Genomic DNA, 14,253 nt, shown 5'->3' on the forward strand with positions numbered 1-14,253 from the left:
TATCTTTTCAAAAAACCAAGTTTTTGATTCATTGATCTTTTGAATTGTTTTTTGGTTTTCAATTTCATTCAGTTCTGCTCTGATCTTAATGATTTCTTTCCGTCTGCTAACTTTAGGTTTGGATTGTTCTTGTTTCTCTAGATCTTTAAAGTGAAGTGTTAGGTTGTTCACTTGCCATCTTTCTATTCTTCTGAAGTGAGCGTTTAATGCAATAAATTTTCCCCTCAATACTGCTTTTGCAGTATCCCACAGGTTTTGGTATGATGTATCATTGTTTTCATTAGTTTCAATAAATTGTTTGATTTCCTGCTTGAATTCTTCTTGGACCCATATGTCATTAAGTAGAATGCTGTTTAATTTCCATGTGTTTGTATAGTTTCCAGAGTTTCGTTTGTTATTAATTTCTAGTTTTAATCCATTGTGGTCTGAGAAGATACATGGGATAATTCCAATTTTTTTGAATATATTGAGACTTGATTTGTGACCTAATATGTGATCTATCCTGTAGAATGATCCATGTGCTGATGAGAAGAATGAATATTCTGAGGTTGTTGGGTGGAATGTTCTGTAGATATCTGCCAATTCCAATTGGTCTAGTGAAATTATTAATTTATTTTTAGCTCCCACCAATAAGTGAGAACATGTGGTATTTCTCTTTCTGTGCCTGACTCATTTCACTTAATATAATTCTCTCAAGGTCCATCCATGTTGTTGCAAATGGCAGTATTTCACTCGTTTTTATAGCTGAGTAGTATTCCATTGTGTAGATGTACCACATTTGCCTTATCCACTCACCCGATGATGGACATTTGGGCTGGTTCCCACTCTTGGCTATTGTAAAGAGTGCTGCAATGAACATTGGGGAACAGGTATACCTTCGACTTGATGATTTCCATTCCTCTGGGTATATTCCCAGCAGTGGGATAGCTGGGTCATATGGCAGATCTATCTTCAATTGCTTGAGGAACCTCCATACCATTTTCTATAGAGGCTGCACCGTTTTGCAGTCCCACCAACAATGTATGAGACTTCCTTTTTCTCTGCAACCTCACCAGCACTTATCGTTCAGAGTCTTTGGATTTTAGCCATCCTCACTGGGGTGAGATGGTATCTCAGTGTTGTTTTGATTTGCATTTCCCAGATGCTGAGTGATGTTGAGCATTTTTTCATATGTCTGTTGGCCATTTGTATATCTTCCTTAGAGAAATGCCTATTAGCTAATGCTTCCCTTAGCTCTTTTGCCCATTTTTTAATTGGGTTGCTTGTTTTTTTCTTGTAAAGTTGTTTGAGTTCCTTATGTATTCTGGATAATAATCCTTTGTCAGATGTATATTTTGCAAATATTTTCTCCCACTCTGTTGGTTGTCTTTTAACTTTGTTGATTGTTTCTTTTGCTGTGCAGAAGCTTTTTAGTTTGATATAATCCCATTTGTTTATTTTTCCTTTGGTTGCCATGCTTTTGGGGTCGTATTCATGAAGTCTGTGTCCAGTCCTATTTCTTTAAGTGTCTCTCCTATGTTTTCTTTAAGAAGTTTTATTGTTTCAGGGTGTATATTTAAATCCTTAATCCATTTTGAGTTGATTTTAATATATGGTGAGAGGTATGGGTCTAGTTTCAGTCTCCTGCATATGGATATCCAGTTATCCCAGCACCAAGAGGCAGCCCCTTCCCCAGTGAATAGGCTTGGTGCCTTTGTCAAAGATCAGATGGCAGTAAGTGTGTGGGTTGATTTCTGGATTCTCTATTCTATTCCATTGATCAGTGTGTCTGTTTTTAATGCCATTACCATACTGTTTTGGTTATTATAGCTTTGTAGTATAGCTTAAAGTCAGGTAGTGTTATGCCTCTAGCTTTATTTTTTTTGCTCAGCATTGCTTTGGCTACACGTGGTCTTTTATTATTCCATATAAATGTCTCGATAGTTCTTTCCATTTCTGAGAAAAATGTCTTTGGAATTTTGATGGGTATTGCATTGAATTTGTATATCACTTTGGGTAGTATGGACATTTTCACTAAGTTGATTCTTCCAATCGAAGAGCATGGGATATCTTTCCATCTTCTTGTATCCTCTCTAATTTCTCTCAGCAGTGGTTTGTAGTTCTCATTATAGAGATTTTCCACCTCCTTGGTTAACTCAATTCCTAAGTATTTTATTTTTTTGGTGGCTATTGTAAATGGGCAGGCTTTCTTGATTTCTCGTTCTGCATGTTCACTATTGGAGAATAGAAATGCTACTGATTTTTGTGTGTTGGTTTTGTATCCTGCTACTGTGCTGAAATCATTTATCACCTCCAAGAGTTTTTTTGTAGAGGCTTTAGGCTGTTCGATATATAGGATCATGTCATCTGCAAACAGGGACAGTTTGACTTCCTCTTTTCCAATCTGGATGCCCTTTATTTCCTTCTCTTCTCTGATTGCTCTGGCTAGTACTTCCAACACTATGTTGAATAGGAGTAGTGAGAGTGGGCATCCTTGTCTAGTTCCTGTTCTTAAAGGAAAAGCTTTCAGCTTTTCCTCATTCAGGATGATATTGGCAGTGGGTTTATCATATATGGCTTTGATTATGTTGATATACTTTCCGTCTATACCTAACTTATAGAGGGTCTTTGTCATGAATGAATGTTGAATTTTATCAAATGCTCTTTCAGCATCTGTAGAGATGATCATACAGTCCTTGTGTTTGACTTTATTAATATGGTGTATCACATTTATTGATTTGTGTATGTTGAACCAACCTTGCATCCCTGGGATGAATCCCACTTGATCGTGGTGAATAATTTTACGTATATGTTGCTGTATTCTGTTTGCTAGTGTTTTATTGAGGATTTTTTGCATCTATATTCATCAAGGATGAGTAGTTTTCTTTTTTGGTTATATCTTTACCTGGTTTTGGTATCAGGATGATGTTTGCTTCATAGAATGAGTTTGGGAGATTTGCGTCCGTTTCAATCTTTTGGAATAGTTTGTAAAGAGTCGGTGTCAATTCCTCTTTGAATGTTTGGTAAAATTCTGCTGTGAATCCATCTGGTCCTGGGCTTTTCTTTGTTGGGAGCCTTCTGATAACAGCTTCAATCTCCTTTATTGTTATTGGTCTGTTCAGATTTTCTACATCTTCATGGTTCAGTTTTGGGAGCTTGTGTGTGCCCAGAAATTTATCCATTTCCTCCAGATTTTCAAATTTGCTGGTGTATAGTTGTTTATAATAGTCTTGAATGATTCCTTGTATTTCAGATGAATCAGTTGTAATATCGCCTTTTTCATTTCTAATTTTTGTTATTTGAGTCTTCTCTCTTCTTTTTTTTGTTAGCCATGCTAATGGTTTGTCAATTTTATTTATCTTTTCAAAAAACCAACTTTTTGATTCATTGATCTTTTGAATTGTTTTTTGGTTTTCAATTTCATTCAGTTCTGCTCTGATCTTAATGATTTCTTTCCGTCTGCTAACTTTAGGTTTGGATTGTTCTTGTTTTTCTAGATCTTTAAGGTGAAGTGTTAGGTTGTTCACTTGCCATCTTTCTATTCTTCTGAGGTGAGGATTTAATGCAATAAATTTCCCCCTTAATACTGCTTTTGCAGTATCCCACAGGTTTTGGTATGATGTATCATTATTTTCATTAATTTCAATAAATTTTTTGATTTCCTGCTTGATTTCTTCTTGGACCCATATGTCATTAAGTAGAATGCTGTTTAATTTCCATGTGTTTGTATAGTTTCCAGAATTTCGTTTGTTATTGATTTCTAGTTTTAATCCATTATGGTCTGAGAAGATACATGGGATAATTCCAATTTTTTTGAATTTGTTGAGACTTGATTTGTGACCTAATATGTGATCTATCCTGGAGAATGATCCATGTGCTGATGAGAAGAATGAATATTCTGAGGTTGTTGGATGGAACGTTCTGTAGATATCTGCCATGTCCAATTGGTCTAGAGTATTGTTTAGATCTTGTGTTTCTCTGCTGATTCTTTGGACTCCTATGGAATTAGTTTCATTATCGTGTCTATTTCTCATTGAGGAAGGGCAAAAACACTTTCCGTACTTATCTTTTTCCCCCTTTGTTTCCAAGTACATATACATTTCTAAATTTAATTGATATGGCTTGTTACCTATGTTGCCACTTTGGATGGCAGAAGCAACAAGGATAATTTTCAGAGTAACAGGATATCCAGTCTGCCTATTGGATAGTTCCACTTGAATATTTCACTGGCACCTCATGTTGAACTATACACCAAGACCCAAAACACCTCTTTTCTAGTATTTACTATACTGTCTATATGTTGGCACTGCTATCTACCTAGTGACCAAGCCAGTAACCTGGGATTATCCTTGATGCTTGCCTCTCCCCCATTGTCCCCACCCCCACCTTTACCAATGTCTGGCACTTTTATTAAATAGTTGTCGAATTTGTCTTCTTCCCATCGCTAGTGCTACCACCCTCATCTGGGTTACTATCATCCCTTATTGGACTAATTCAGTAACTTTCAACTACTTCAAACCAATTAGGATTCTTTTTTTCACATAAAAAGAAGCCAGAGGCAATGTTTAGGGTATGTTAATTTACTGGTTTAACTACATCTTCCAAGGCCCAGGTTCCTTCCATCTTTCTGCTCTGCCATCCTCAACATGTTGGCTTGTCCTCTTGGGCTGATTGCCTTCATGATTCCAACATGGCTGCAGCAATTCCAATCATCACATATAGAGGGCAACATCCAGACATAGAGAAGGGATTGTATCTGTCTTATGTCTATTTTTAGAAGAAAGAGCTCCTCAAAATTTGTCACCCACTCCCACCCCCAGCAGCCATACAAGGAAGAAGTAGAGAAATAGTTATTGGGAAGGTAATAACATCTGGTACATTGGTCTCTCTGCTTAATATCCAGTCTTCTCATTATGTCTGTGTGTATCAGACGTAACAATTTTTATAAAATTACTATCATCTCCTGCCAAAAAATCTCTGACAGCTTTCTATTGGTTGTAGGATAAACTCCGCGCTCCTTTACACAGCTAATGTGTACCCGCATGATCTAATGACTGCCTCTCTAATCTTATCTTGTTTTTCATTTTTTCAAAAAGCACCTTGCTTTTTCCTGCTTTGTAGCCTTCATAATCCCTACCACCCACTTTCATAGGACCAACTCCTATTTAGCAATTAGGTCTCAGATGAAATATTACTTCCTCAAGTAAATATTACCTCATTTTTAGACTGAGGTTGAGACCTCCTATTATTGCCTCTCATAGCATCTTCAATTTCTCCTTTAAAATATTTATCACATTTATAAATACTTGCTTGATACTTGGCTTCCCATGAGATTGTAAGCTCTGTGAAAGCATAGAGTATTTCTGTGTTTTCTTCATTGTCTTCCCAGTGCCTAGTTCGGTGTCTAAACATAATAGGTACCATAAATAAATGATTAACAGAAAAAAGGAATGAGGTTTGATTAAACAGAAATAGAAGTTCCAAAGCTGAGATTTGCTTCCAACTTTTTAATTATGTGGGGTGACATATGATAGTCAAAAGACTTTAGTGATTACAGATTTGAATTCAAATCATAGATCTGTCAGTTATTAGCTGTGGGACCTTAGGGCAAGGCACTTTACCTCTCTTAACTTTTTCTCATTAAAGAAAGGAGATAATCCTACTTATGTCATAGAGTTTAGTTAGGATTAGAAGAAAGTTTGTTAATGTATTTAGCACAATGCATGACTCAAAGTAATGCTCAGTAAATGGTGAATGAATGGGTAAAGAATGAATGAATGAATGAATGAACAAATGAACAAGCAAACGAATTATGACATGTATGAGATTGCCCAACAAGAGGAAACAGAACAAAAATAGATTAATTAATTATACTTTGTTGGGGCCTTGAGAGCTGACTCTGTGTTCTGTGTTCTAGCTGAAGCACCACCATGTGAGGAAGCCATCAGACCTGTGCAATGTTAACATTAGTGGCCTGAAGTTCTCCAAGGTAAGGCCAACCAGCAAAGATGTGAGTGGGGTGAGTCAGACTGAAGGTGGCCCTTGGCTGTTCTGAATTGTCCAGTGCACTTCCAGAGTCCCTGGGGACTCTGGACACACAGAAGGAGAGAGGGGAGGGTCAGACAAGGACTAATTGGGTGGAAACAATACTCAGACACAAACTTTTGCTATAAATTTGGTATTGCCACTGTCCCATTTGAGGTGAATTAAGGGAAATTGCCTTATGAAACTGGTTTCTGTTCTGTTGGGGCATAATTCTGTTGGGGCATAATTCAATGTGTGACACTAAATTTCCATCACAAGAGCCTACAAGAGAAATTTCTCTCAGGTTCCAATGCTGAGAATCATAATTGTTCTCCCAAGAAGCTGGTTTGCTCTTAACTTATAGGTGCTGTGACTCACGTAATGAGTCATGTTTCTTTCTTTGCGTTGGCTTTACCCAGTATGGAGTCAAATTTGTGGCCCACCATTACCTAGTATATATACAGGATATTATGGCATATATTTTTGGTTTGTAGGCTTCCATGGCATATCAAGAGAGACTGCTTGTATAAATCAGTCTCATGGTGTAGGGATTCTGAGATACAGGATGGCCAAATTAATGGTAGGGCAGCCTGCTTCCTAGCAGGGTTCTAATTCACTTCATTTAGCACTTACATTTTTAGAATTGAGTAACTTGGGGACAGGTCAGCCATAGAAATGCATTTGTCATAGGGCTGGGAGGCCCTCCATTTTAGGCCAGCACACTGATTCCCAGAGATATAATTTATAGTTGTAATATATAATTCACATATAATGGTGACACAAAGTAGTAGAACAAGATCTCGGGAATCTCTATCAATGCAGCTTTTGAGGGCTACAACATGGCCAGCCAAAGCTCAGTCCCCACATTGGGTAGTATCTATTCTTCCTTCACTTACTCACTCATCCACCTACCTACCCACCAAATACCACTGAGGCCTAGTGTTGCTCTGTACTGTTTATTGGAAGTCACAGAGGTGGTTCAGATAGCATAGGGTCCAGTGGGGAGGGATGAAGCCAGGCTTAGATGGATATGGAGATAGACAGGACTAGCTAATGCAGTCGGTGAGGGAAGCACAAGTGTGCTTAGTATTAGCTCAGAGGATGGGTCCATAATTCAGCCTTAGACTCAGGAAACATACTCTGGAGAGGATGTTAGCGTAGCTGAGACCCGAGGGATGAGTGGGGGCTTGCTAGCCTTATAGTTAAACCATAAAGGAAATTGTTTAAAATTAAAAATATCGGTCTAACCAAAGGTACCATAAACAAAGGTAAAATATAAACTGTAGACTGGACAAATGTATTAGTAATTCATATAACCAAAAAGGATTAGGATTTATAATATGTAAAGAGCTACCACAAAACAATAGGGGAAAAAAAATAAACCACCTAGTAGAAAAATGGGCAACAGCAGTCCTGGGGCCTGGAGAAGGGGACCAGACCTCCCTCCCACAACCAGGCACAGCATGCCAGAACCTCGGAACCCACCCAGGGACCCAGGGTATAGAGAAGAGATCTGGACCTCTCTCCCACAACCAAGCACACCAAGCCAGTGCCTCAGGGCCCACCCACAGTCCCGGGGCATGGAGAAGGGGACCGGACCTCTCTCCCACAACCAGACACACCATGCCAGCACCTCACAGCCCACCCAGGGAACCAGGGCATGGAGAAGGGGACGAGACCTCTCTCCCACAACCAGATACACCAAGCCAGCACCTTGGGTCCCACCCAGTGACCCAAGGCATGGAGAAGGGGATCCGAGGCAAGGAAAAGGGGACTGGATCTCTCTCCCACAACCAGGGACACCATGCCAGCACCTTGGGGCCCGCCCAGCCCAGAGGCATGGAGGCAGGGACTGGACCCTCCTCCCACACCAGGCACAAAACGCCAGCACCTCAGGGCCCACCTGGGTACCCGAGGCATGGAGAAGTGGACTGGACCCTCCTCCCACAACTAGGCACATGGCACCAGTGCCTTGGGACCTGCCTAGGGACCAGAGGCATGGAGAAGGGGCCAAACACACCCACAACCAGTCATACAGCCAGTGCCAAGGAGCATGCCAAAACAGCACCTCCACGTGGGTGGCCCACCACAGCCACCGCAATAACCATGGCTGCTGCAAAAGAGGCTAGTTGCCACAGCCACCATGCAGATGGTCTGCCAACCACTGGAGTGCATTCACACAAGAAGAGTCATCAGCAGAGACAAAGAAAAGAATAGGATGTCTCTTTCCACAAAACCCATTCCAGAGTGACAGAAGAAGCATCTGCTCTTTGATAATATTGGGGGACCTGATCACACCTCTCAGTGTTGGACAGATCATCTAGGCAACAAGTAAACAGAGTAACCGTGATTCTTTCAGAAGGAGAGAAGAAACCTAGGGCAATTATGGGGGGAGGGGGAGGGAATGGGGAAGTGGAGAGGTTGGACAAGGGGCATAAAGAATAATTACGATTTGTAACAATGTATATGCTAGTAATATTGATTTAATCAACATATCTCAATGTTCAACTCCAAAAATATGTATAATCAATTTTGATTCAATAAATAAAATAAATTTTAAAAAAAAGAAAAGAAAAATGAGCAACAGATATAAATATTTTGGAACATAGAAGAGAAACCTGAAAGACCAATAAAAATAGAGAAAGATGTTCAACCTTATATTTAGTAAGGAAAATGCAAATGCAGTCCATTTTTAAATCATCAGATAAGCAAAAATTGAAATTTTATAATGCTGTTTGCAAGGATTTGAAGAAATAGAACTTCTCATTCACTGCACATAGCACTGTAAATTGGTTTAACTGCTTTGGAGAACAATGTGACATGATTTAATAAAGATGAAGATATGCAGTCCCTAAACATGATAGTGGTATATCTTTAGAACAACTCTTATGAGGAGGAGATGTGCACAAGAATGATCATTATGTCATTGTTTGTAATAATGAAAATTTGGAAACAGACCAAATGTGTATCAACTGGGAATGGATAACTTGTAATATATTCAAACAATGGAATACTATACAGGAATTAAAATGAAGTAGAGCCATATGTATCAACACAAGTAAATCTCAAAAGAGCTACATTTATCAGCACAAGTAAATCTCAAAAACATAGCGTTGAATGAAAAAGCAGGCTGTAGAATGATATCTTCAGTATGAATGCATTTAATATAAAGTGTTAAAATGTAGATAGCACTATATATGGTTGATGGACACACACACATACATATGTATGGCTCACAGGCCATACAAAACAGATAGCTGGCTGGATTTGGCTCACAGGGCTTAGTTTGCCACCTTGTAATCTTGAACCCTGATGAAACAGCTCTATATGGTTGGAATAGAGAGTAAGACACAGTAGAGTGTATTGGTATGTGAGCCTGGACTTTTTGTACAAGTACAAAATAGGTATGGGAAAGATAATCACCAATTTAGGATAGCTGTTATGGGATTGGCAATGGGTATGTGGAGTGGGGAGGTGATAGTGGTGGTCAGCTCTCTGTAATGTTTTATTTATTTAAATAAATTTAAAGTAAAAATAGCGAAATATTCAGATGTATTAAAACTGGATAGTTGTTACATGCGTCTTCAGGATATCATTCACTATACTTTTTTTATACATTTAAAATATTTCCTACTAGAAAAAAAGAAGCAGAAAAGCCCTTATGGCCCACAATAAGTGGCTGCTCATGTGCTAAGCATGTCTCTTATCCCCTTAGGTCTTTGCTTCTTCTGACAGAAAGTCTGGAGCTTCAGCAAGGCTTCCAGGCAGGGAACTAATCTTGTGTTTTTTCTGAAATGCCTTCCTACAGGCTAAGGAAAAGGACTTCAAGCATTTTCATTCTGTGACTTATATCAATGCCTCAGAAAACCTGCTGCCTCTAGGTAAGCTTTTTCTTCTTGAAAACTATCTTCTGCCCATTGGCTGACAGCCTTCACTTGTGTTAAGATTTGTCTATCCGTCCATGATTGGCCATGCATCACTTTTCTGGAGTGCAGTAGGCTGGGTGCTAGACAGCACACAGACCTCTATTCCAGCCCAGTGCTGGTTCTACCTGCATAGGACATTTCTCTGTGAGCTGCTATTGCTCTCTCTGTAAATAGTGATCATTCCCTTTTCTTCCTCCCCTTGCAGGGTGCCTTGTGAGCTCAGATGAGATATGTGTATAAATATGTTTTTAAGCCTGTAAATGCTCCTAGGGAAGCATAAAGCCTTAGTTATTCAGCAAATCCACAGTGACCCCTGCTGGGTGCCAGGACTATGTGAATGCTTGGCTTTTAGAAATGAGCATGTCCAGTTCCTGCTCTGGTGAGCTCATGGTGTGGTGGGAGAAATGGACTCAGACACAGACCGTTAGAGCAGGATACAGTAAGAGCAGTGATAGAGGAAAGCGGGAAATGCTATGCAAGTATGTAAGGGGGACTTCAACCCAGGCCAGAGTGTCAGGAGGAACTTCTAAGAAGAGGAACACCTAAGCTGAGACCAAAAAATGAAGAAGAGTGACTCAGGAATTGGAAGGTAAGAGGCACTTGAGGCTGACGGAATGGATGTAGAATGGCAGTGCCATCAGGGAGGCTGAAGAGGCTCTGTATGATTGCAAGGGATGCATGTGGGGGAGAATGGGGACTAGAGAGGTTGACAGGGACTAGATTATCAAGAGCCTTGAATGCCTTGGACTTAATCCTGCAGGCAAAGGAGAGCCTTGGAGGGCTTTTAAATAGAGAAGCTCAGTGGCAGCTATGCAGAAGGTGGATTGTAAGAGAAGAAGGTGGAGGCCAGGGAACCTGGGAGCTTGTTTCCGTTTTCCAGGGGAGGGGAGATGAGGCCTGAGCCAGGGCTATGGCAAGAGAGGTGAAGGGGATCGAGAGGGAGAGAGAGAATTGATGGGGATGTGGGGAAAGGGAGGAATCAAGGGGATTTTCACTGAGACAGGACATACTAGAGGAGAGGCAGGTTAGGGTTGAAATAGGATGTGTTCAGTTTTGTTGCATTGAGTTTGAGGAGTGTTTTTAAAGAAGCATATGATGAAGTCCCTGCCCTTGAGCAGACAGTGTGGTCTGTCAGGAGCATGGGCTTGAAATAACAAAGGCCAATAGTTATATGAAAAGATGTCCAACCTCACTAATAATTAAATTAGCATCAAGGTACTATTTTTCACCTATCAAATATTGGTAAAAATGAAAAGGACTGATGACAGCCAGCATTAGTATGGAAATGGATACTCTTATGTTCAACTGGCAGAAGTGTAACAAATTGGTGCAACATCTCAGAGGTAATTTGTTAATGTCTTTTACAATTCAAAATAGTCATTGCCTTTAATCTGTTAGTTCCATTTACAGAAATTTATTCTGTAGAAACATCCTGAAATACCCATCAAGCAGTCTTTTTATTAGGCTCTGCTGGACATTCTGACTCACAAGACTACCATAGGCCACACATGACACCAGCTTTACTTAAAAGGCTCTAAGTAATTCCACACAGTATGCCAGTAGGGCAGCATCAGGAGTTCCTCTTCAAGGGAGTCCAAACAGCCATCCATGAGCCATTTTCTATGTGGATCCCCTCAGGAATCAGCTCAGGTGAAAGACAATGTGTGGGTACAGGAGCCACCCTGGCTTAGAATCCTCATTCCCCACAAGAGCCAGCAGCCCTTTTAACACTCCATAGGCCTAGCTCTTAGAGTTCCTGTGAAGGACATGTCCAGTTACAGGAGTCACCACATGCAGAGAAGCATTCCCTTCAGGTGTTTATAATTCATTTATAATTTCTTCTAGTCCAGAGATAATTTACCAACCTGGGGTCATTTTTACCACAAGTGATATTGCCTAGTAACACAGTTATCATACCATTTGTTTCAGGTTACCAAGAGAATGAGTCTAGAATGTTAACCCAAGGTCCAGTTCTCATGCAGAGGGGAAAAGTTTTCTTACTATTTATCCATATAACCTAAAGGCTATCAATAGGGGAATGGATAAATAAACTAGAGTATGTTTATATTATAGAACATAACTAAGACATTGGGCAGATCTATGTGTTTTGACATGGAATAATCTTTAAGTCATACTCTTAAGGGAAAAAAAGCAAGTCACAGAACATCGTGTGTTGTATAATTCCATTTCTGTAAAAAGAAGTGTGTGTGTTTCAGTATACACATGAGAAAAAGTCTGGAACACTAAACATGAAACATTTAATAGTTACCTCAGTGTGTTAGGATTAAAGGAACTTTTATTTTTCTGTGATGTTTGACTATATTTGGTGGCCATGTTTAACTTTTGTAATCAGAAATAATAAAGATAACTTTTTAAATGGGCTTCGCAGTTAAGGAGACTTAGATTCAATTATTGGCTATTCCATTTACTAGCAATTTCATTTCTAGCAAATCACTTAGCTTGGCTGAGCCTCGGTTTCCTCAGGCATAGAACGGAAGTAGTAATCTATTTTTAAGGGTTGGTAGAGATTAAGAAGCCATGTAGGTAAAGCGCACTACACAGTGCCTGGATGAACCCAGTGGGAACCAAACAAATGGTCATTATTAATATCTTTCTCTCAAGTCCTTTACATGTTGCAGATCCTCTCTTTCTCCTCCCCATGTAGAGGCATTTCACACGTTTCCAGCCTTAAAGGAACTGGAGCTCGCATTTAACAGCATCAAAACAGTCTGTGTGAAATATGGAGACTTTAAGTTATTGGAAGTAAGTTGGAGGTAGGGAGTTTTTGGTGCCCACCTGTTCCCCTGTAAGGAATGAGTATGGAGTTCTCCACTGATTATAACTATTGGGAAGGGTTTCTCTAGGCCTTTATAGCCAGACTATTGCTTCATGGCTGGCTTCCAGCGAGGGTGGTGGTTATGGTAATGATGGTGAAAGTGGAGGTGAGGGTGGGAGTAGTGGTGGTGGTGGTGATGGGGGGAGTGGGAGTGGGAGGGTGCTGAAGGTGGTGGTGGTGGTGGTGGTGGTAGTGATTGCAATGGTAATAGTGGCAACAAATAGATGATACCTATGACTGTGGTGCATGTTCCTGGAAGATAAATGCCAAAAGTCATGTCTAAGGGCATCTGTGCAGAAAAGTGAGTTTAAACAGAGTATAAGGAGGGAGAGTTTGAGGGGAGATCTGAATCCAGTGGGAGTTGAAGAGCCATGGAGGTTAAGAGCTAGGTACAACAGATTGAACAAGCTGAAGCAGAGGCATTATGGACTCATTCCAAAGACCCATTCTAGTCTGAGTAAGCTGGATTGCTCTCAGCAGGCTGGGATGGAGTAGGTCTAGTCAATAGTCTCAAAGATGAATATAAAATAAAATAGGGCTGCTATGGGTTCTACAGCAGACTCCTGACATTTTTACATCCACAGCTGTTCTCCAAAGCCCAGATTTGAAAATGCAGAAAATTTTGTTTGCATTCTTGGCTTTCTCCTAAATTAAAATTTCCATAGTTATGCATTTTCCATACATGACCTCATACTTTAAGTTAATTATCTTTTCAACTTTCATAAGGACTTGAGAGCCACTTTTGCTAAAGGAACAAAGCTTTTGTCACTACCTGAGAGTCACTGCACACATGGAGAGTAGAGAACAGCAGAGGTGGAGCCAGGTGTGTGGCTGGAGCCCAGGCCAAGCTCTCTCACTGAATAAAGGACTCTTCCCCACATGCTGGCCTTGTAATAGAAGCATTTGAGATTCAAACCTCAGCAAAATGTCTGCACATCATGAGCCTTGGGGTTGACCCCAAAGAGTTGGTGACTTAAATGATTTAGTCTGAAAACATCAAAATTCTGCCATTCTTCACAAAAGTTTCACCTAACCTAGTCTTGTCAGAGAGGAGGACCTTCCACAAGAGTGAATTTTTTTCAGAGAGTTGATGGCCTTTATATGCCAAAGTTTTAAAAACGTTTTAACCTCTTGGGGTGGCAATCTTCCTAAAACGGATTATATGTCATTGCTTTGTTTGTTTGTTTGTTTGTTTGTTTGTTTGTTTGTTTTTTGGTGGCTGGCTGGTATGGGGAACTGAACCCTTGGCCTTGGTGTTACAAGGCCATGCTCTAACCGTCCTTGCATTCTTAAAGCAGACTATACTGAATGTAATGGTACCTTCTCTCCATGGGTTCAAGTCATATTGAAGATAATAATGACTTACTATGACTTGGGACATGAGTGGTCCTCAGACTTGTCCAGGAAGCAAAGTTCTTCAAAGTCCAATAAAATAGAGAGAAAGTAAATTTACAACTGATGCAATTTTGTGCTGTGTTAAAAAACATT

The 14,253-nt window shown here is 40.0% G+C and overlaps 1 protein-coding gene across 3 annotated transcripts in view; it reads left to right on the forward strand.

Annotated features, from left to right (window-relative positions):
* XRRA1 (X-ray radiation resistance associated 1) overlaps positions 1 to 14,253 on the forward strand; it is a 76,999-nt gene that overhangs the window by 20,479 nt on the left and 42,267 nt on the right. For 2 of the 3 annotated variants that reach the window (XM_063094285.1, XM_063094287.1), the window contains exons 3-5: positions 5,897 to 5,968; positions 9,812 to 9,884; positions 12,595 to 12,692. In XM_063094285.1, coding sequence (XP_062950355.1) covers positions 5,897 to 5,968; positions 9,812 to 9,884; positions 12,595 to 12,692 — 243 coding nt within the window. The remainder of the gene's footprint in view (positions 1 to 5,896; positions 5,969 to 9,811; positions 9,885 to 12,594; positions 12,693 to 14,253) is intronic. The other variant, XM_063094286.1, reaches the window with a different exon arrangement.

The sequence above is a fragment of the Cynocephalus volans genome, chromosome 4 (genome assembly GCF_027409185.1).
Source record: "Cynocephalus volans isolate mCynVol1 chromosome 4, mCynVol1.pri, whole genome shotgun sequence".
Lineage (NCBI taxonomy): Eukaryota > Metazoa > Chordata > Mammalia > Dermoptera > Cynocephalidae > Cynocephalus > Cynocephalus volans.